The sequence below is a fragment of the Onthophagus taurus genome, chromosome 7, assembly GCF_036711975.1.
Source record: "Onthophagus taurus isolate NC chromosome 7, IU_Otau_3.0, whole genome shotgun sequence".
In the NCBI taxonomy this organism is placed as follows: Eukaryota; Metazoa; Arthropoda; class Insecta; order Coleoptera; family Scarabaeidae; genus Onthophagus; species Onthophagus taurus.
The window spans coordinates 35,058,699-35,083,275 of record NC_091972.1 but is presented as its reverse complement, the minus strand read 5'-3'; the positions used below and the strand labels follow the sequence as shown (position 1 = coordinate 35,083,275).

Below are 24,577 nucleotides of genomic sequence, written 5' to 3'. Positions count from 1 at the left end.
AGCCAGTGTAAGTTACTTCCACATCAGTACATCAAGTTATTTAAACAATGTAAGTGATTTTTTCTTTATTATTGAATCATAGAATATCAACTACAATCAAAACAAAAATGTGCTTATTTTCCAAATTATTGAAGATTTATAATATGAATTTGAGTTCACATCATTTTATACATTCATTTGTGTATAATGTATTTGTGCATTCATATTCAATATTAAACTTTTCCCATGTTTTTTAGATTTGTTTTACAGTTTATAGATTATGAACAATGGTCCGAAATTGGTGGACTTTTGGTTTATACGGATTAATTTGATCAATATTAATTAAAATAAATTTTTTTAATTATTGAAAATTTGTACTTTCTACTGGTTTATTAATAAAAGTTCCTTTCACATGTTTTGACTATATAGTCAAGACTCGTCATCGTGATGACGACGCTTGTGAAGATAACTATATAATCGAAACATACATTTAACAAACTAGCTATGAAGAAATAAAAAATGTTATTGGAACCCTCAAAAATCATAAAGCATCAGAAAGTGATGGAATAACGTTGGAGTCTAATTTAGAGGGAAGTATTATAGAAAAGTATATATGATTTAATAATTTCGATATGGATCAATAAGACATTCTCAGAATAATGGACCAGAGGAATCACGTTGTTAAATATAGCACATAATATATTAACATGTGTTTTAAACAATAAAATAGTTGAGTATACATATGAAATTCTGGGCTAATATCAGTCCGGCTTTTGCCCTAACCGCTTAACATCTGATCAAATTCGTCTTACGTTCAGATTAATAGAAGCAACCTTAACCTGTTCTAGGGTTGCAAGAAATGTTGATGTAAAACTATCATCTACATTTAGCATTGCTACTGGAGTGCGTAAATGTGATACGCAGTCAACTACACTGTTCAATGTGCAGCCATCAGAAAATCACAGTGCAACAGCCATTCTGGGGGGTGAAAAATTTTAAGTCAGGGTGAAAGTACTAGGTCAATATAGTAAAATCTCCAAAGGGTTTGACGTTCCCAGGCCAAACTTTTTTTTTATGACCTTTTATATTTCTTTCCTTATCTTGATGTTTGTTTGCTTAGTTTTTCAGTTATAACTCAAGAATCATTGATGATTTCTCATTTCATTCTTCATCAAAGGCTAAGGCCTAGCTAATGCTTAAATAAATAATTTTCATTAATATATCCATGTAAAAAATTAAGTTGGAATAATTTTATCGACTGAAATCTTCAAAAAATTGTCAAATTTCGAAAAAAAAAAAACATTTTTTTATGAACAATATTTATTTGTAATATAAAAATAATAACTATAACAAATACGAATAAATAAAAAAAATACATATATAAAACAAATATAAGATAAGTCCAAAAGGGAGACCTGAGACCTGAGTATTCCTGCCCGAAGAGTATTGATTTTATGAAAATTAACAAAAATTAAGGCCAAACTTAGTTTAAAGAAGAACAACGTTTATATGTTCATAAACATTGCTCTAGTCATTGCTATCGCAACCATCACTGTCATCAGTTTCTAAGCCACACATAATGTCAACATGTGACTCCATTGCTGACTACTGCAACTTCTGGAAATTCTTCATCATCAGGATAATCCATGTCTTCGAAGACATGTCTGCTCCACCAGCAAATTTCAGCAAGTATTGCACTTGGCAACTGTTTTCCTCTGTATCTGTGATTTGTTTTTTTATTAAAATGACTTTGAAAAAAAATCTCATAGATATTATCTAATTTCAAATGGCATAGCAACTTGATGGTTGCGTTCGCCTTGTTCATCAGATTCAGTGGCCAATGGTCTGCTGAAGTAGTCCAGATGATGATGTAAATAGTGAATTTTCAAGGACATGTGGACGCCAATTTTCGAGAACGATGTTAACATCCTTGCGACAGAAACATCGTAGTTGCTAGGACGATGCTTTCCCAACAAACCTTCTATTACTTCTTTAATTGCCTTCCAAGCATCCAATTCAGCGTCAATCAAAATATTGTTGAATGCGTCACTTTTAATAAGCTTTCGTATATCATGCAAAAAATGAATTTATATTATGTTTGGAAAAGTTGGAATTTTCCGCGAAATTGAACAAATGAGTGTTATTGTAACTACCTTCTTTAATTTTACTTTTGCTGAGTCTCGGGTAAATTAATTTTAAACACAAGAAAACTGTATCTCGTTTGGCGACAGTTTTGATGAAATTCTTAACAATTCCTATTTTAATAAATCAAAATCAGCTTGATTCCATTGTTGCTAAATTGGAATGAACACAGCATAAATCAGACCAGCTGGCTTCGTTTTTGAAATCAAACAATCTTTTGGCACCCGGTACGAAAGTCACAGCTTATCGAAGTCGTCAGGCAACACTCCAAAGTTTATTTGTTGTGAATGATGAAAAAACTTCTGCATATTGCTCAAATGTAGGAAAATTGATGAACGCAATGGAAATAAAATATGAAGTAGATGACTGGAGATTATTTATTGACAGTTCAAAACTCAGCTTGAAAGCGGTTTTGCTGCATAAGACCAATGAAAAACCTTTGGTTCCAATCGCGTATAGTACAGAAACGAAAGAAACATATGATACACTACAACATATTTTAAAAATAGTTAACTACGCTAAAAATATGTGGCGCACATGCTGCGATTTAAAAGTTGTAGCATTGGTTTGCGGTCTTCGAAGCGGCTATATAAAATATATGTGCTTTTTGTGCGATTGGGACACAAGATTTACCGGAGACCAATATGTATGCCACGAATGGAAACATAGAGAGCACAGCAGGTTAGAAATGGCCAATATTATTCGTGAACCTCTGGTGCCGAAAGAGAAGATATTGCTGCCTCGACTGCACATTAAACTTGGAATTGTTAAGAATTTCATCAACTGTCGCCAAACGAGATACAGTTTTCTTGTGTTTGAAATTAATTTACCCGAGACTCAGCAAAAGTAAAATTAATGAAGGTAGTTACAATAACATTCATTTGTTCAATTTCGTGGAAACTTCCAACTTTTCCAAACATATTTTTCATGATTTACTATTGCAATAAATTAATTTTTTCATCAGGCGTACTAAATGCTCCAGATATACGAAAGCTTATTAAAAGTGACGCATTCAACAATATTTTGATTGACGCTGAATTGGATGCTTGGAAGACAATTAAAGAAGTAATAGAGGGCTTGTTGGGAAAGCATCGTTCTAGCAACTACGATGTTTCTGTCGTAAGGATGTTAACATCGTTCTCGAAAATTGGCGTCCACATATCCTTGAAAATTAACTATTTACATCATCATCTGGACTACTTCAGCAGACAATTGACCACTGAATCTGATGAACAAGGCGAACGAATCACCATCGAAAAGGCCTAAACTCTAAAGCAATGTTTATGAACATATAAACTTTGTTCTTCTTTAAACTAAGTTTGGCCTTAATTTTTGTTAATTTTCATAAAATCAATTTTTTATGATTTTTTTTTCGGACAGGAAAACTTAGGTCTCCCTTCTGGACTTATCTTATATTTGTTTTATATATGTATTTTCTTTTTATTTATTCATATTTGTTATAGTTATTATTTTTATATTCCAAATAAATATTGTTCGCTTTCTCTAATATAGTACTACTATATTACTATATACTTATATTAAAATACTCTTTTATAGTTACAATTCGTAGAACTCTCAAGTAAACACGTTATTTTTCAAAGAAAAATTTTTTTTTCGAAATTTGACAATTTTTTGAAGATTTCAGTCGATAAAATTATTCCAACTTAATTTTTTACATGGATATATTAATGAAAATTATTTATTTAAGCATTATCTAGGCTTTAGCCTTTGCTGAAGAATGAAATGAGAAATCATCAATGATTCTTGAGTTATAACTGAAAAACTAAGCAAACAAACATCAAGGTAAGGAAAGAAATATAAAAGGTCATAAAAAAAAAGTTTGGCCTGAGAACGCCAAACCCTTTGGAGGTTTTACTATACTGACCAAGTCCTTTCATCCTGACTTGGAATTTCTCACCCCCCAGACAATGACCCCGAAAATGTTCCACAGTGAAATTAGAAACCACTGGGTATATTGGTATTAAAACATTGAAGTATGATTTTATCAGTAGCAGTGTAAGAGAACTGTAAGTAAAGTTTGTATATGGATGCGAAGCCCAGGCCTTAACAATCACAGACGAACAACTTCTTAAGACATTTGTACGAAAAGTTGTACAGAAAATATTTGGAGCTTTACAAAATGAGGATGGCTGCCGAATGAATCACGAATTAGACCAATTAATAGACAGTGCTGATATTGTCAGGTTCATTAAAAGTAGATCCATATCCAGTTGGATGAATGGGCACGTGGTACGAATGAGAGTACAACAAGAATAATTGAAGGAGACCAATGGGACGAAGAGCAAGGAGCAGACTGCGAAAAAGATGGAAGAATCGAAGTTAAGAGGTGGAAACGATCCTTTGGTGAGAAGACAGATAGAAAATAAATCACTGAGCAGGTTAAAACCTACCAGGGATTGGAACACCGGAAGAAGAAGAACGATTTTCAAATAAACGAAGTTTATTTTGTATTGAATACTCATAATGATACATCATCGGGCTTGTTGTATAATAGTGTCGGGTAGATGTACGACTCATATTAATTAGTACAAAATCCCTCTGCAAAGTGCCCATTGTCCTTCAAATAAATGTCATTAATTGCTTCTTTTACAAACAATTGTGTGCCCAACTAAAAACAATATTTTCAAATTCCCTTTGCAAACGTTTTTTGGCCTATCATAAATACTACACTGTAGCGATTTGGTGTAATTCCAGAACTAATTACAGTATGTCCTGAAAAAGCCTCAAATAATTGTCCAAAAATTGTTGCTATTCGAAGAATTATTTAAGATGAAATCAGACACATATATATATTTTAAGGGACTGCGTTGACAATGAAATGTTGAACACTGACAATATTGTTGATGGAACTTGGAGAGCCAGTATCCAGTCAATGTCATGAATTCTACTCCAGAAATTCACCAACACATGCAAAAATCGTCATCTCTGACTGCAATTACTTTAAAAGAGAAAATTTTATATCAAAACACAAAACACTTCTTCAAAGTACCATAATGCAGATTCCACGATGTCATCTACTCTGCCACCACTTTTTCAAAATCATTTATTTGTTTCAAACTGCATTAACTGCTGTTCATAAGTATCCGGATATTTCTATACTATATTTCTTGTCTATACCTCAAAAGAAGCTATTTCAAAAAGCTGGTGAAGAGTAATATACTTTGTACAGTGACTGCCAATAAAATTCATATACTAAAACTCCAACGTTTTCAATCTGAAGTATTGCAATAAAAAACTATATACCCACCAGACCTTATACTATAGAAAAAAATGTAACTTGATATCTACCTATGTATCACCATGTTCTTCTTGTTGTGTTATACGTATTGTTTATTGTTACTTTAATATAACATATAGCATAAGAGCTATAAAAGTTAACCTATTAAAACATAAATTATTTGAACGATTTTTTATTCTTAAAACATTCACGATGATTTTATCGATATTTCCTATTATTTGACTCACGTTGCACTTGGCAATAAATTATAATTAATTCTACGTAAAACCTTTTTTTGAGAATTTCCTTATTATTTTCATTACCTGAACAACCGGTACGATATTTGTTTAGTCAAAATTTCCCAGAAGCCAACTACGTCAGATTTTTGCAATCCATAACGTTCAATACCCTAAAGTCATTGGCGACGGCACAGCAAGAATGTTTTTATAGTTGCAAAGTATTATTACTATTATTATAAATATCAAGCCGTGACCAACCGTTGCTTTCAGAGAATCAACAAATATTCGAACTATATTTTCTGATTCGTTATTGGTTTTTTTCCTTTCTGAGGAATTTTGGATCAACAAACAAATATCGTATCGACTGTATATATATATATCGTTTGGACTTCTAAACAATCATTGTTTTCTGTTTTTTAGTTAGGCCAGTGTAAGTTACTGCTGTTACTTCCACTTCAGTACATTTTATTTAAAAATCTAAGTGATTTTTTCTTCATCATTGAATCATAAATCATCATTTTGCATTTGTGCATTCATATTCAACGTTAAGCTTTTTCCATGTTTTTTAGATATGTTTTACTTAATTTTTTATCAGCAATATTATTAATTACTAAATTTATTATATCTGAAATCATTATTCCTTTATTAGTTAAAAATGACAAAACTTCGTGTTGCTATAATTGGTGCTGGATCGGCCGGTTTGGCATCAGCAAAGTACGCAAAAGAAATGGGATTAGAATGTGTAGTTTACGAACAGTGGTCCGAAATTGGTGGACTTTGGGTTTATACGGATTATACGGATTTTGATGAATATGGATATCCAGTTCTATCAGCTATGTATCAAGGATTAACGTAACATCTATTAAAATAGCTTAGTTATTATAAATGAAGCTTTGAATTTTTTAGAACAAATTTGCCCAAGAATCTAATGGGTTTCTCTGATTTCCCAATTCCAGATGATAAGAATAGGTACTTAACACACAATGAGCTTAAACTGTTTCTTCATTCCTATGCTGATCATTTTCAATTAAAACCGTTAATAAAGGTAATGCATTCATTTGGATTATTTAATATTAAAATAAATTTATTTGTATTTCAGCTCAACACTTTTGTTAACTACATAAAACCAGATGAAAATAATAATAATAAATGGATCATTGAAACTGAATATAAATTAAATGGCGAAACAACAGTTAATATTTTCGATGCTGTTATGATATGCACCGGACATCATCACACCCCAAAAATTCCGGATATACCCGGTATAAATTCTTTTAAAGGGACGATAATTCATAGCAGAATGTACAGATCGGCCAACAATTATAAAGGAAAAGTTGTACTAGTGATTGGAGGAGGCGCTTCAGGCGTAGATATAGCCGATCAAGTATCTGCTGTTGCTAAAAATGTAAGCTTATCAACATTTCGAATATACATAAAAAATTAATTCGCTTTTTTATTATAGGTCGTTTTTAATTTCAAAAAAGTAATAAGGCAAATAGATTACAGAAATAATGTCATCGTTAAAGAAGGAAACATCGCTAAAATCAATGAATTATCGGTAACTTTTAGCGATAAATCAACAATATATATAGATTCAATCATATTATGTACAGGTAATAAATAATATTAAATTATTTGATAATCAAATTATGAATTGATTTATATTTAATTTTAGGCTACTATTACAATTACTCATTTCTTGATAAATCGTGTGGAATAACCGATGGAAACTTTGTTCAACCACTTTACAAGCATGTAATCAATATAAATAACCCAACGATGGCTTTTATCGGTGTAACAATCTATGTGTGTCCGTTTGTAACGTTCGAATTACAAGCAAGATTTTTCATAAATTGTCTCTTGGGAATTGCAAAACTTTGTTCTCAAGAAGAAATGCGAAAAGATTATAAATTAGATCTACAAATTCGTTTTCCCAATGGTTGTAACGGACGAGAATATCATAAAATACACGATCGTCAACTAGAGTATTCCTCTGAATTGGCACGCCTCGGAAATACTTTCGGAGTTTCGAAAGAGTTAATCGAGAGTTACATTAAAAATTATAAAATATTTACTAGTGTACGCGGTAGTTTTAAAGATAAATATTAATCTTAATATTTATCGTAGGTAATTATATTTAGCCGAATTTCATTAATAAATATCCAGTATTATTAAAATCCTTTTTTTACTTAATACCTAATTGAAGAAAATAATCACCAAAATCATCCATCAAAAAATAAGAATGAATATCGAAAAAATTGTGGTTTCAATCGTGAGAGATACACGGTTGCGGTAAGAAATATGCGTGTTTAACCTTTATTGAGACCAGGGTAGGGAGTTTAACATCCGCAAAGAACCTTAAGATTCGATTGTGTGGTTTATGAACAATGGTCTGAAATTGGTGGCGTTATGGCGGATGATCTTACAACGATTACACCGATTTTCGATCAATACGGTTCTCCATTTCTTAATCTCATCTTACTTTCGATTAATATCAGATGTAGGAAGTGGTTAGAAATTGTTACTATAATAAATGTAATTTCAGTTTACAGTTTAATATTCAAGATTTTTGTTATTAAGAATATTATTCGGTACGTACACGTTAATAACTTGGAAGTTTTAAGCTTGTATAAGTATTGTCGACTTTTTCTTACTAACTTAAGTTAATAATTTAACAAATTATTAACAAACACTTTCAACAAATAGCATATTACATCGCACCACGGCAAGAATAGTTGCACTATTAAAAAAATAATAAAAATAAATTTTTTATTAATTTACAGTTTTTATGCATAACTCTAAATGAATACTTTTGAGTTGTTCGCCGTTTTTCCATATGTAATAATAATATTTCTGACACATTTCTGTATTAGCAATAATAATTAGGTATAATTTTGTCGTAATAAATTATAAATAATGTAAATAATATAAATAATACACATTTTATTCAAGGTTAGTTTAGAATAATTTATTATTTCCTCGTTTATTATTTTTTTCTTTTCGTTTCTTTTAAGGTTCAGTCTTTTATGGATCTAGTCTTTATGGTCCAATACTAAGGTTTTATGTATATAAAATATTTCCCCATCACTTTTATTTTATGAGTTATGATTGAGTTAATTTTCGAAAATCAACAATTTTGATGTTTAATCGATTTAGAGCTTATAAATAAAAAATGGTAATAAGTGGGTTCACTCTTGTTATGGATCTAGTCTTTATCACCCATTACTAAGGTTTTATGTATAAAAAGTATTTCCCCATCGCTTTTAGTTTTTGAGTTAGGATTGAGTTAATTTTCGAAAATCAACAATTTTGATGTTTAATCGATTTAGAGCTTATAAATAAAAAATGGTAATAATTGAGTTCAATCTGTTTATGGATCTAGTCTTTATGGTCCAATACTAAGATTTTATGTATAAAAAATATTTCCCCATCACTTTTATTTTATGAGTTATGATTGAGTTAATTTTCAAAAATCAACAATTTTGATGTTTAATCGATTTAGAGCTTATAAATAAAAAATGGTAACAATTGGGTTCAATCTTTTTATGGATCTAGTCTTTATGGACCAATACTAAGGTTTTATATATAAAACATATTTCCCCATCGCTTTTATTTTATGAGTTATGATTGAGTTAATTTTCGAAAATCAACAATTTTGATGTTTAATCGATTTAGAGCTTATAAATAAAAAATGGTAATAAGTGGGTTCAATCTTGTTATGGATCTAGTCTTTATCGCCCATTACTAAGGTTTTATGTATAAAAAGTATTTCCCCATCGCTTTTAGTTTTTGAGTTAGGATTGAGTTAATTTTCAAAAATCAACAATTTTGATGTTTAATCGATTTAGAGCTTATAAATAAAAAATGGTAATAATTGGGTTCAATCTGTTTATGAATCTAGTCTTTATGGTCCAATACTAAGATTTTATGTATAAAAAATATTTCCCCATCGCTTTTATTTTATGAGTTATGATTGAGTTAATTTTCGAAAATCAACAATTTTGATGTTTAATCGATTTAGAGCTTATAAATAAAAAATGGTAATAATTGGGTTCAATCTGTTTATGGATCTAGTCTTTATAGTCCAACACTAAGGTTTTATGTATAAAAAATATTTCCCAATCGCTTTTATTTTATAAGTTATGATTGAGTTAATTTTCGAAAATCAACAATTTTGATGTTTAATCGATTTAGAGCTTATAAATAAAAAATGGTAATAATTGGGTTCAATCTGTTTATGGATCTAGTCTTTATGGTCCAATACTAAGATTTTATGTATAAAAAATATTTCCCCATCGCTTTTATTTTATGAGTTATGATTGAGTTAATTTTCGAAAATCAACAATTTTGATGTGTAATCGTTAGAGCTTATAATTAAAAAATGGTAATAATTGGGGTCAATCTGTTTATGGATCTAGTCTTTATAGCCCAACACTAAGGTTTTATGTATAAAAAATATTTCCCCATCGCTTTTATTTTATGAGTTATGATTGAGTTAATTTTCGAAAATCAACAATTTTGATGTTTAATCGATTTAGAGCTTATAAATAAAAAATGGTAATAATTGGGTTCAATCTTTTCATGGATCTAGTCTTTATGGTCCAATACTAAGGTTTTATGTATAAAAAGTTTTTCTCCATTGCTTTTAGTTTTTGAGTTATGATTGAGTTAATTTTCGAAAGTTAACAATGTTGACGTTTAATGGATTTAGAGCTGTGGTGTCCACTAATTTTTGATCAAAAGCGACTTTTTATATAAATGTCTTACCAAGATCGACCTAAGGGTTTAAAGTAACCTTCCTTTTTTTTGCTTTTTTTTGGCCAGATATAGATATTTCAGATTCATGATTTTCTTGGCGATCGACTCAAAAATACTTTACGATCACCAGTCGATCGCGATCGACTGGCATATAAGGTATGAAAAGGCGAAGTTCAGTGCTTAAGCACTGCTCGACTTAACCCGAACTTAAACCTAGATACTCGTACAGTAATTGAAAAACAAAAAAAATAATAAAACACAAGAAGCAAATGCGGACATAGGGTCGTACTGGTATCCATTTCAGTACTGCCATCAGTCGCAAAAATTAAGAATTTAATTGAACCATTTGTTGACCAAATAAGTCACCAAAAATATGCTTTTTAAAGGTGGAAATGCTTGCCAGTTTTATTGTTTCAGAGATTAGATTATTGTACAGTTTTACAATTTGATAATGAAAACTCCTCTTGAATAGTTCAGTGTGGTGAAACGGCGGTGATAAAGTCTCCCTGAATCTCAAATTCAAATTGTGAACATCAGTGCGGTACTGAATTTTGCAACGCCAAAAATAAATCGCTCTGAATCCGTTGTTCACCGAACTTAAGCAAACATGATCCATACACAACATCTCCAAGGTTAAATTTAGATAAAATCAACGTGTTGCAAAGTAAGGTTTTAGTTTTAACGTCAAGAAGATAACGAGAAGGGTAAAGAGATTTTAACTTAGCATATACTCCTTGTAGCATAGTAAACACGTGCTTTCGAAATCGCAAATTTGTATCCAAACCAGACCCAAATTGCGCACCTCCGTCACAATAGGGAGTGTAGTATCGTTGAGTACAACCCGGATATCCCCACTATACCGCTGCACATCCACCCCACGGCCAAATACCATAACCTTTAATTTGTTGGGATTGAATACCAAGCCATGTTGGGTGGCAGCTAATACAAGTTGTCTTAGCTCTATATTCAATAAGTTAAGGTAGTGTTGTTGTTCTTGCAGCTTGTAAGATATGTATACTTGTGTATCATCTGCATAAAAATGTACTTTGCTGTGCTTAAATATGTTATTTAATGGCGCTATGTAGATTGAAAACAACGCCTTGAGCTGTCGCACCGTGGATCGATGGTTCGGCAACTGCACAAACTGTTGTCGACCATTCCTGTAACTTTCAAAGAAAGAAATCGCTCAAGCGTCTAAACCGTAGTATTTAAGAATTGTTAGCAAAAGCTTATGATTTACCGTGTCAAAAGCCTTTGTGTAGTCTAACAAAATAAGAATGGTCATAAAACCGCTATCTGTCGCACTTAATATATCGTCAGTACACACTCGATAAAGCAGTAGTACAGCTATGACCTTGCCTAAAACCGGATTGAACGTTTGGCAGAATCTTGTTTACTTCGACGTGTTGCTGCAATTGTATATTAACAATTTTTTCTAAAACCATTTTTTAATAATAATAATGTTTATTCACGTAAGTAATACAGTATTATAGTGAAAAGTCAATAGCAAATACAAAAATAAATATGTAATAAAACAATAAGTATAGTAATAAAACAAATTAACTTCGTTACTCCACAAACTGATCCTGCATATAATCAGACCATACATAGTAGGCTTTCTAGACCAGATTAGACTTCACACATTTTTTGAAGTGTCCTCGTTCCATAGTTTTCATTTCTTTTGGCAACTGTTGAAAAATTTAACTCCCCAGAAATCAACATATCTTTTAGTTGCTTCTATCCTATGTAACGGTAATCTCAGTTGATCTTCTTTCAGCCTCTTGTGTCGTGTGTGTGAAAGTTTGCATTCGCATTAAATTTACTTCTATATTTTCTTCTGTCATAAACATACATCAAGGTAGCCAAAATGTATGCACTTGGTACGGTAAGTATACATTCTGTTTTAAATACATCTTTGCAGCTGTCAGTAGTTTTAAGATTGCATAAAGCTCTCACCGCCTTCTTCTGCAAACCAAAAATTCATTTCAATTCTTTGACATTACGGTTAGGATACTTATTGGACGCAGAATTGGATTCATTACTTTCGGTATCGGAAGCACAACCGCCAGTTTCCATGCAGTAGGGAAAACGCCGTTTTTAATACAAAAGATAATATGGGTGATGTAAGACGATAAAAATGGCATACAATGTCTTAATTTATTTTAACTTAATAGATATTTCGTCAGATCCAATTGCATTAGATCTAATTGATTGCAGAGAACTGAAAATGTCATCCTCCGACACCGTTGACAGTTTAAGAGAACTATTTAAGTTTTCATTTGCGCCCATGTAAGTATCTCCAATAACTGTATTATTAGTGTTGAGAATCGAGTCAATAAAATAGTCATTAATGACAGAAGCATCCGCAAAATGGTTAGATAATGCTCTATGTTTAGATTTAACTAAATTAGTCTTCTTCAACGCAGACCAAGACCCAGCCACGCTACCTGTATCCAAAAACTTTTGCAAATAATCTTTTTTACAATTACGAATCATATTAGTAACTATGTTACGCGCTAACTTATACTGTTGCAAATGTAAGGTTGTTAACGCAAGCATATCAAATTTATGTTCGCTCAATAGTGAACCAACTTGATCAACTTTAGGCTGCACTGATCGAACGTTAAGATGCGCTATGGTAAAGCCACCAGTAAGATCCATTACAAGCAAAACGCCTACACCCGAGATTAAGTTATGATTATAAATGTATATACTTGAAATAATACATCAATCTATCTTTTGTTCATTTTTATCGGTAAGTTCATCTTCATTGTTATTTTAATTAGCTGTAAGGAATTCTTTACATGTACATCTAAAACATTAAAATTGTTAATTATGATGTATGTTGTAGCAGTTAAAAGCACACAAACCAAGTGTGTTTGAGGTTGCTACATCTTTTAGCATAATTATTTCATTATTAACGTTTTAATCTTTCATTAAGTCTACAAATTCGACATGTACGTTAGATACCTCAGTCAAGTTACATCGTTAATGTGTCATTAAAAAAATAAAATAGTGGACCACACATTTTTAATAATTTTTAACATTCTTAATTCTAAATCTTAATATATAATTTCTTTTTAAGGCATATAAATAATAGCATTGACCGACTAAAAATCATTGAACTAAGACGACGATTTCAACGACCAACTAAGTAGTTTCACCATAAACCTCGAGGCGATCACACTTAATTATTTCCTTTTAAAGGTCACATGAAACTGCATAAAGATTAAGTAAGGACGAATCGTATTCACGTCTAAATTATAAGATAGTCGAAACTAACTATTTTAGTTTCCGTTTGATCGTTCAAGCAACAAAACGTTTCTATTTCAGTAAGTCTATTCATTTTATAATTATTTTCAATTTAATATTAAAAACGTTTTAGGTTATCTTATATAGAATAATTAATGTCTATTTATGATAAAATATCATTTGATAAGAGTTATCAAAATACATTTAGTTATTTCTGTATATATTTCTGTAATTAAATTAAATTTTAATTATTTCATGTTTGTCTTATGATTTTTTTTATTAAAACCTAGGTTTAACATGAAAATTCTTGTGATTGGCGCTGGCGCAGCAGGATTAGTAGCGGCTAAATATGCTTTGCAAAACAATCACGATTGCGTTGTAATTGATATGAGGTCAGAATTAGGAGGAACTTGGGTTTATACAGATGATGTCGATTTGGATAAATATGGATTTCCGGTTTATTCCGCAACATATAAGAGTTTAAAGTAAGGCTTTTTATATTAAGTTAAATCTATATTATATTTGTTTCTTACAGAGCAAATATTCCCAAAGAAGTAATGGGTTACCCAGATTTTCCAATTAGTGACAAACTTCCAACTTATCCCACGAATAATGAAATGAAAGAATTCTTGAAAGATTACGCCGATTATAATAACTTAAATAAATTATTTAAGGTAATGTTAAAATCCGCAAATTGTATTTAAACAGTCACAGACGATACGCGAATCGAATATGTTCAACAATTAACAGCACTAAAGAATACTGAAATCCCAAAAACGAAGCCGTTTTCAGAATAAAGTGCAAGGAAACACAAGTTCTAAGCGTAGCTTTATCAAATATTGTTTTTATGTAGGTTATCATTCTGAAATCTTTTTCCGGAATACAAAACCCAAAAACAAAGTACCAAAACATCAAAATATTAATCAAATACTTATGTTGGAGAGGATTATGGCGGAACAACTACAATCCTTTTTAAATTCTAATCATATTTTACCTCAGAAATAATCTGGCTTTAGGCGACAGTATAGCTGTGCCACGGCACTTCTTGATCTGACAGATGACGTATTTAGAGCTCTGGATGGGGGAAGATCTACTGTACTTGTGCTTCTTGATTTCAGCAAGGCATTTGATATTTTGAATCATAACCTTTTGTTGGCTATTCTGAGGTTTATTGGTGTTTCTGATTGTGCTGTTTCCTTGTTTCGGAGCTATCTTTCTAACAGGATGCAATCGGTTAAGGTTAAATCCGTTTGTTCTGATCCTTCTACAATTGTAGCAGATGTACTGTAACGTTCTATTTTGGGTCCACTTTTATTTAGTATATTCACCAGCAATTTATTTTCAAAGTTAACCTTATGTTCCTATCACTTATATGCGGATGATACACAGCTTTATTTCGACCTCATACCTGGTGAGTTGCCTCATGCATGTGACAGAATTACTGAGGAATTGGGTCACTTATGTGTGGAGATACAAAGGCATGCTCTTGTGATCAATCCTGACAAGACCCAATGCATCTTATTTACTAAAAAGGGTAACTTATCTGTTAATAAAAATGACATTAACATTAGTATGCTAGGGGAGCAATTAAAAGTGGTGGACTCGGTCAAGAGTTTGGGTGTTGTCATTGATGATAGGCTTACTTTTGGTGATCACATTAGGTTGATATGTAGGCGCGCGTATGGGTCCCTTAGAAGCCTCTATTTTAGTAAAATGTTTTTGTCGATAAAGCTCAAACGCCTTCTCTGTGATGCTCTAGTTTTGTCTCACTTTAATTATTGTAACGTTGTATTTGGTCCATGTCTATCTTTTGAGAGTTGGCGAAGAATTCAGGTCGTGCAGAATTCGTGTCTTCGCTTTATTTATAAATTGAGGAGAGGTGATCACGTCTCACAAGCTCTTCAGATTTGTGGTTTGCTGAATATGCGACAGAGATTTGTTTTTCATTACTTGTCTTTTATTCATGGGATTATTTATTCTGGTAAACCTCCTTATCTTTCTCGCAAAATTACCTTCAGAACTGATGTACACAATTTGAATCTTAGGCATGGATTTTGTATTACAGTTCCGCTGCATAGATCGTCAAAATTTCAGTGCTCGTTTTCCTATCAAGTAGCTCGTTTTTGGAATGCGATTCCCAGTTCTACGAGGTGTGCCCGCTCGGTTCAGTTGTTTAGATCTATTGTTTTGCGCGAGAGGGTGTTTGATCGGTTTTTGTGATAATTGATATAATGTTGCTTTTGATTCTTTTGGTAATCTAATAATCCTAACCACTTGTTTTTATTTTTGTTTTTATTTTTATTATCTCATTTTCATTGATACCGCTCAGTTTTGATTTAACTTTTATTTTATTTTCTGCTGCTGTTCTCATTAGGTGCAAGTAAAATCAGTGGCATTGTTTTGCCTTTTCTGCCCTTGCACCCTTTGAGCTATAATTTAAGTTTAATATTATTGTACTTTTCCTTATTATTGTATTTTGTTTTTTCTAATTTGGCTCAATAAATTATTATTTATTAAATACTGTAGCGTGCTATGACACGCCAACTAATGTTATATTAGAAAAACAAAAAAGTTGAAACATGTAAAAACAACAACAAGAGAAGCAAATAGAGCAAATAGAAGCGTCATAACATTTTTTAAACATTTCCTACATGGAAATCATTTTACAGTTTTCACCGACTACAAACCTATAACTATGGCAATATTTTCATCAACAGAAAAAACACCAAGACAAACCAGGTACCTAAATTATATAACACAATATACATCTGATGTGAGATACATTAAGGGAAATTTCAATATTGTTGCAAACACTTTGTCCAGGATAAATATTGAAACTCTGAATTCTCAGTACCCTGACACACTTACACTTTACAAAGCTCAACTCACGGATATCCCCTATCTCCCTATCACTTATTAGATGATGGTGTGAAATGTCAACGAAATCTCCGCGAATTTATATTCCACAGCAATTCAGAGAATTAGTTATAAAGAAATTGCATGGTTTATCTCACCTTCATATACGAGCAACCATTCATTTAATAAAAACAAAATTCTTTTGGTCTCATATGTCAAAACAAATTCGTATTTAGACAAAATCATGTTTGCCATGGTAGAAAGTAAAAATACATAGCATACAAAATCGCCAATTCTCAAAATCAAGATTCAAAAAGTTCGGTTTGAACACATACACATTAATTTGGTTGGCCCACTCGCTCCATCCCTCGGATGTACTTATCTGCTCACGGTCATTGAGCGTTTTACACGGTGGGCAGAGGCTTTTCCTCTAAAAATATTTCTGTAGCCTCTATTGCGGAGACTCTTTTCAGACATTACTTCAGCTGTTTCGTTTAATACTACTTGGTCTCAGATCATCTCTGAAGGAGGAGTTAGGTTGTTCATCTGCAGAATTGGTTTATGGTCAGCCACTCAGATTAACGAGATCAATTGAAACTGAACCATTAGCATCAAGTTTAAAATCATCTTTGCTGACACTAAACTAGTCAACCATACATAGCAGCCAAAAAACCTTTTATGCACAAGGAATTGTTCAGCACAAACTTTGTATTTGTTAAAATCACTGGTATTAAACCGACCTTAAATGAAAAAATCTACAAAGTTAAGCAAACTAAACAAAATAATTGCTTTATAGCAATGCTTTACTAAGCAAGATCTTAAGTTTTGGTAGGTTCCTCAGTAAATTATGAGAGTTATCTTATTAATTCCTATTCGATATACAAAACTTGTAAATGTAATGTAATACCATAAATATGCTCTAATAATAACTAATTTCGTATCCTAACCACGATATTTGACAAATCTATTTTAATTCTTATTATTTTACAGTTTAATTGTATAGTAACCAAAATTGAACCAATTAATAAACACCAATGGATGACCTATTATACAGACAAAGTTAAAAAATTAAATTATTCCGAAATTTTTGATGTTGTTATGTTATGTAGTGGGAATTATAACGAAGGAAACATGCCAAAAAATATAAAAGGAACGGATATTTTCAAGGGGGACCAATTCCATAGCAGACAATACAGATCTCCAGACAATTACAAAAACAAAATCGTTTTAATAATCGGAGCTGGGCCATCCGGAGTCGATTTAGCATTAGAAATTTCTACAACAGCAAAAGCAGTGTTATTAAGTAACCATTCGGATATTTTAACTTCTAAATACCCAGATAACGTGCATCGAAAACCGGATATTAAAGAAATTTTTGAAAACGACGTCGAATTTGTTGATGGAAACGTTTCGAAAGTTGATGTTATCTTTTATTGTACAGGTACGATAAAATTACCGAGTTAATTGCAAGTGCTTTTAGAATTTAACTTGTTCCTTAAGTTCCTTATTGTAAGAATTCGAATAATTTAACTTATTGCGTCTTCGAGCATTCTTTCCGTCTTAACAAAAGCGAGAAGATAAAACGAATTAGCCACACCGTTTTCATTGTAGGTTTCAACTACAGCTACCCGTATCTGCACGAATCGTGCGGAATCCGAATTAACGATAATCACATAACACCTCTTTACAAACACATGATCCACATGGAACGACCGACTATGTGCATGATCGGGATTCCCGTACATGTGTGTGCTTTTCCCATGTTCGACCTACAATGTCGCTTCTACATGAAATATTTAAACGGCGAAATGCATCTTCCATCGTTAGAAGTAATGAGAAAGGAAGAGGAAAACGAAATTAACACTAAAATGCTTAAGGGATATCGTGAAAGAGATTTTCATAAAATGGGGTGTTTTCAACAAGAGTATTATGATAGTTTAGCAAATTTGGCGGGGATTAAATCTTTACCACCAGTTATTGCTAAAGTTAGGGATTGTAGTTTTAAAAGATTTTATGAAAACTTAATGACGTATAGATCTGATAGATATAAGATTGTTGATGATGAATCGTTTGTACATATTGTTTAAGATTAAATGTAATTCGTTTAATTTGATACAAAAACTGATGTTAACTTGAAGATACCGTAAACTTAATTAAAAGTTTGTTTCTCTGAAGAAATCTGCTTAGAATGTAAAATAGTTAAATGAAATAAATAATTAATGTAATTATTTAATAACGAATGAAATGTTTAATTATTTTAATCGCTACATTATAGAAAATAAATCTTATTTTATTGTTAATCTAAAAATTAAACAATTAATTTAAATAAATTATATAGGCAACCAACAATACGATGTATAAAATGATTTATACGGTAGTGCCATCTATACAAAATTCATTAAACTATATAATCAAAGATTCAATAATTTTTAGTTACATCATTTTAATTATTGCAATTAACAACTTTTTTAATTTATTTCGGAAGTAATAATGTTTCTAGTTGAGGTGTTAAACTTTTCTAAAATGAGTCTGAAATTATCTTGGTACTGCTATACGATTGATCATCTATCTACGTAGAGATTTGCTGTAACAGGCTCATATTGCAATATTTGTGGCACAATATATTGAAAATAAAGAAGAAAGACTGCTTAATCCTATTAATCTTAACAAAATGTGAATTTTTGGAAGAGGATTTCCACGTAAAAATTTGAATGATGAAGATAAAAGTCTGTTAAAAAATGTTTCATTGCAGAAGGATAAAGGTATGCACATTACTATGATAACTAAGAATTCTTGGACATCTCGCAGACTTTCGATAGTCTAGCATTATGACTTAATCACTAAACTTAAAAAAGCAACTACCTCACCAATACTATTCCCTGCTGCGATCATATTTGAAGGAGAGGTAATTCTTTATGCCACAGGAAGGTCAACCTAATCTTCTACCTTTACAAGCTGGAGTCCCATAGGGCAGCGTTTTGAATCCAACATTATACATCATATACACTGCATTTACACCACCACAGCCACCTACGCTGATGATACTGTTATCTTGGCATCACATAGGGATATCATAATTGCTTCTTGCCATCTTCAAAAGCATTTACTCAAACTGGGTGAATAGACAAACGATGGCGAATTAAAGTAAACTGCAAAAGATCTGTACAGGTCACCTTCACACTAAATTGAGGGACGTGCCAACAAGTAAGTCTAGACAAAGTTCCTCTCCCAATTCAAACTGAAATTAAATACTTGGAAATCCATTTAAACAACCATTTAACCTCGGAAAACACATTTGGACCAAGAGGCTTCAATTGGAACTCATATATAGAAAAAAATTTATTGGTATATAATCATAGCTTAGTGTATCACACAAATTTAGATACACAATATTTAATCCTTGAAAATGTATCTTATAGATTAAGGTTAAAGCTAAGACTGCCTAACTTAAAATGGCGTAAGGGCGAGTTAGTTGAGTATTTAAAAACAAGAGCTATTACTTATCATCCAAACATGATAAAATCTTATATATTTATGAAATGTTTTAAAATTGATGGTTGTATTCATAATATGATAAAATAAACAGGCTGTTCCACTTAAATAAATTGACGTATTCTCCGTTACGCGTAAATGGAACATCCTGTATAAGTGAAAATTATTTTACGTAATAGAAAGTGATCAGTCAAACAACTTTTGTATAAAATATTTTTTTGTTTTTCAAACGGTTTAGTAACTATCGACCACCGGAATTCTAATAACTCATCCTGTATATTTACTACATATCATTAAATATAAATATACAATATGCGCCATAAATACTATCCCCCTGTCTAATTTGCAAACAGTTTGAGATATCGTCATGAGCCGAAACACTTCGATTCTTATTTTCTGGTAACTCAAATAATTTAGCATAAAAAATTGTAAAAAACTGTTGGTTTTTAAGATTTAAAAATCATTTAACAATTTAAAAGCATTTTGACAGAAGCATCGTCCAGCACTTTGAGAATATCTGTCTGGATTTGCTCTGCTCCAGACGCATTATTGTCAGAATACAGCACTTCACAGTACTGTTTACATTGGTGAAGTACCATCTCGTCTGTTCTAGGTTTGAATTTCCTTAATAGCAGGTTCATTTTTTGGAAAAGATCGCATACTGTGAATTTCTCGGCTTAATCAGCTGTTCATTCTTGTTTGAGAATAGTAGCGGCAAATTATTCAATCATTATTTCCATGCAAATATAATAATAATAATAATGTTTATTGCCTCAAAAACAAATATTTACATAAATATATACATTCATAACAAATATAGACATCAAGACAAACGGATCAATTTATCGCAATAAACGATATCTTCCAAGAGACCCAACTGGTAACAGTGTATATGTAATTTTAAATAAATAAATTATGGCTACCAAAAAAGTAATACTAAATGATGTGCTAATAAAACTGAGCAAATGAGCATATTTGAGTTATGTAATGGATCGACAGTCAGTAGTGTCAGTAGTGTAAACTACTATAAGTAGTTTCCTACTTATAGTAGGAAATAGACACAAAAACAAAGTGCCGTAAAAGATAGATGAAAGGCAGACCAGAGAAGACAACAAACACGTATACGTCAAGAAGAAGATAGTTGAAAAGATAGCAGATGGCGCCTCAAGGCATTTTTAAAACTTATTAAACTAGTTGCATTGCGAACAACGGCAGGCAAATCGTTCCACAACGCAATGGACTGTACTGTAAAAGATCTGTGGTAGATTTCAGTACTATGGACTGGAAACATGAGTGTAGAGTCCGACATTAATCGAGTGGGCAAGTCTTGTGATGCTTAAAAGTGAAAGGCATCAGACAAATAAGCAGGAGTGTGGGTATGGACAATTTTGTACAACATAGTAAGCATACGAAATGATCTACGATTCTGGCAAGTCATCATCTGTAGGTTGTTACGATATGGGGTAATGTACTGAAACTTTCCTAAATCAAAAATGTACTGTATACAATTGTTCTGAAGTCTTTCCAGTTTACCCAAGAGGGCTACGGACAGATCGGGATACCCAGCATCGCCATAATGAAAGTGTGGGAAAATGAGTGAATAACAAAGACTACGACGTACAACAGGAGGAAGGTAGCAGCGAGGTTTCTTCAAAGTATGGAAACTGAAGTAAACTCTCCTACAGACTTCCTGAACTTGTGGCCGCTAAGACATCGCCGAATCCATTACCACACCAAGATTTTTGACCGTATTAGAAAACGAAATAACGATGTCGCCAAGCCTCAGTTAAAGGATAGTTAAGGACTTAAATTGTACCAGCAAGGGGCGAGTGCCAAATGCAATGGCTCTTGTTTTACCTGGATTCAGGTTAAGTCCATGACGTCTAGACCAGTCAAGCACGCTAGAGAGATGACAGTTACACGAGATACCATCACTAATACTATTTACGAAAATTGAGAAGAGCAAAGGACTCAGCTCACTGCCCTGGGGAACTCCACTTTTGATGTCAACAGGAGAAGAAAGTACAGATTCCACGCGGACACGTAAAGACCGATAGGAAAGGTAGGACTGGAACCAAGATACACAAGAAGAGGTAAAACCAATAGCAGAAAGCCTAGTTGACAGGAGAGCATGGTCCACAGAATCAAAGGCCTTACTAAAATCAAGTAACACTAGCAAGGTAACACAACGCTTATCACAAGCAGATCTAATATCAACGGTTTTCGTGAAGGACCATGCCCTTCACGAAAACCAAAGTGGAACTTGTTAATCAAATTAAACTCCTCAACATATTTCTGAATCTGTAAATAAGCTAAACGTTCAATAGCTTTTGACAACGTAGATAGAATAGAAATAGGTCGAAAGTCACCAACATGGGACGGAGATTTAATTTTTGGGATAGGAATAATATGGGCAATTCGCCAGATTGAACAGTTGAAAATATGTGTTAGAGGAGTAATAAGTATATCCAGAATAGGTAAGAGAAATCTGAGTCCAATACCATCTGTTCCGACACTACTGGACTTGGAGTAAGTTAAAGCATCTCGGACCTCAGCATCTGTAACCAAGCTGAATGAAAAGGAAAGCACGTTGGTAGATGCAAGGATTTCATTAATAGTATTCTGCCTAGTTATGTTACCAACCACCACAGGAGGATCCGCAAAATACTCCGCTAGACCAGCAGCATCAAGAGTGGGTAGATCTGTGGGAGACTCATAACACCAAGTGACCGCATTGTTTTCCAAAATGTCTTGTTACTGGCTCCAGACAACCTCTGACAGTAGTGCAATCTTTTAGCGTCTTTGCATCGATGATTATAACGGTTACGCAGCACACGATAATGTTCCCGATTGTCAGCAGAAGGGCTACGTTTGAACAATAACTAGGTCTTTCATCCTCCCGCAAGCAACCTAACATCGTAACTGGAACGCTCAGTAAATCAAGTGATGGTTTGAAACTTGAAGTGCAGGCAACTGACCCTGCTTAAGAATATTGTCCGGACGAGACATGATAATAAGATCAAGGAGAGTATGAGAGGATAACGAGCGGTGAGTCGGCAGGAAGGGTAAGATCGATAGATTTAGTGATGAAGTTATAAATTGTTGTTTTTCACAACGTGCATCATTTTTCAATAAGCAGGTGTTGAAATCACCCATTAAAAGGATTGTATCAAAATGAAGAGAGTGTTTCTCAAGGAATTCCTCCACCTGATCAAAGTAAGTGGCGAGAGGAGGGCAATAAAAGGCGCCAAATAAAACCGCAATGCCTGCACATTTTATCTCCACAAGACTCGGCACCCTGCGTTCACCCGTCCGAGGTCTCAACAATGGTGGCATATAAACTGTCTTTAATGTACATAGCTACTCACCCACCGCGCGAGAACATACGATTATTTGTTATAAGCCGATAATTAGGTAAAGTCAATAAGGCGGACGGTTTAAGCCATGTTTTTGCTCACCATCATAACATCGAAGATACTAGATTCGAATGTTACAAGGAAATCATCAATGTGCGCGTTTAAACTTTGCGAATTTATATGACAAGCAGAGTAAGCAGCAGAATATCAATTAGCATTAGAATTTTGGACTGTCTACATAATCGATAAAGAGTAGTAGAAATGGTCCTTATTAAAGAAGACGACATTAGAAAATGTGTAGCAGCTGGATCTCCTACGAGTATGAGCACTACTTGATACATAAGAGATGTTACTACGGAAAAAATGGAAAAAGCAGTAATGATATGACTAGAAGACACAACTCAAAAGAGGATTACAATTGATAGCAAGCAATGTAACGAATCACGGGTTCGGTTAATTTTATTGATAGCTTTTTTTGTCTTTATCTTTCCATCTTTGTTTTATTACTTTAAGAAGGGTTCTCTGCATCAGAATGTTTTCAGTGGTCCGAGTTCCTTTTAGCCAATGGAAACAATTGTTTAAGTTAAAAGCGTTGGAAGAGAAGGTAGTAATGGTTAAAAATCTCGAACGCTAGAAATAACCGTGAAGTTTTTTCAAGGCAATTCAATTTGTAAGCAGTTCATAGCCTAAATAGTCACGATGGAGGTCTCAATATATAGCAGTCCAGAAACCAGAGAGTAAACGCAGACAACAAGAGTCGAAAACCAGAGAAAATGTAGAAGAGAAGAGTTGAGAAGTGTGATTTTCGATTCTAAGAAAAATCCGTTACCAAAATGAGATTTGAAATAATTTATAAGTAATTTTAATTAACAGTTATAGCTTACTAATTGTTTGGTATATCTTGCTAGTATTTTTGTGCTATTGTTGACACAGTAAATTTTTTCTCTTTTGGCAAATATGCGAGAAATTTCTATTTGTTGAATACGTAAACAAAAAATGCTACTCAGCAAGATAGAGAAGACTGTTGATAATGGCGAAAATAATGGAATCACTTTCTACAGGCGATGGATAAAAAGTAAATTTTGTAAGGCATGCTTTACATATAAAAGTACGGAAGATAGAGGTGAGTACATTGAATGCAAAAAATCTCATGAAACTGTGTGCGAGGTGAATCACGAGGGCTCACGAAAGATGTTAGTTGACAGGTTTTCACTTGCAAATTAAAAAAATGGCATTACTTATATTAATTAAGGCAAATGTTGAAA

General features: G+C 32.6%; 2 protein-coding genes across 2 annotated transcripts; both read left to right on the top strand.

Annotated features, from left to right (window-relative positions):
• Window positions 1-11: 11 nt before the first annotated feature.
• Window positions 12-7,739, top strand: LOC111428718 (uncharacterized). The gene is made up of 6 exons (XM_023064371.2): window positions 12-49; window positions 6,248-6,450; window positions 6,505-6,643; window positions 6,698-7,003; window positions 7,061-7,211; window positions 7,274-7,739. Exons 2-6 carry the CDS (start codon window positions 6,254-6,256, stop codon window positions 7,705-7,707), a joined length of 1,227 nt encoding a protein of 408 aa, XP_022920139.1. The 5' UTR covers window positions 12-49; window positions 6,248-6,253; the 3' UTR covers window positions 7,708-7,739.
• Window positions 7,740-13,484: 5,745 nt separating this feature from the next.
• LOC111428723 (uncharacterized) lies at window positions 13,485-18,724 on the top strand. The gene is made up of 5 exons (XM_071197910.1): window positions 13,485-13,688; window positions 13,899-14,093; window positions 14,144-14,282; window positions 17,455-17,905; window positions 18,076-18,724. The coding sequence occupies exons 2-5, from the start codon at window positions 13,906-13,908 to the stop codon at window positions 18,549-18,551; spliced, it is 1,254 nt and encodes a 417-aa protein (XP_071054011.1). The 5' UTR covers window positions 13,485-13,688; window positions 13,899-13,905; the 3' UTR covers window positions 18,552-18,724.
• Window positions 18,725-24,577: the final 5,853 nt, after the last annotated feature.

Excerpts from the sequence above, each read along its gene's own strand:
- LOC111428718 (XM_023064371.2), top strand. The coding sequence starts at position 6,254 with ATGACAAAACTTCGTGTTGCTATAATTGGTGCTGGATCGGCCGGTTTG. Across the intron at positions 7,004-7,060 it reads TATCTGCTGTTGCTAAAAAT|GTCGTTTTTAATTTCAAAAA; the intron begins GTAAGCTTATCA and ends TTTTTATTATAG. Across the intron at positions 7,212-7,273 it reads TTCAATCATATTATGTACAG|GCTACTATTACAATTACTCA; the intron begins GTAATAAATAAT and ends ATTTAATTTTAG.
- LOC111428723 (XM_071197910.1), top strand. The coding sequence starts at position 13,906 with ATGAAAATTCTTGTGATTGGCGCTGGCGCAGCAGGATTAGTAGCGGCT. Across the intron at positions 14,094-14,143 it reads GCAACATATAAGAGTTTAAA|AGCAAATATTCCCAAAGAAG; the intron begins GTAAGGCTTTTT and ends TGTTTCTTACAG. Across the intron at positions 14,283-17,454 it reads ACTTAAATAAATTATTTAAG|TTTAATTGTATAGTAACCAA; the intron begins GTAATGTTAAAA and ends ATTATTTTACAG.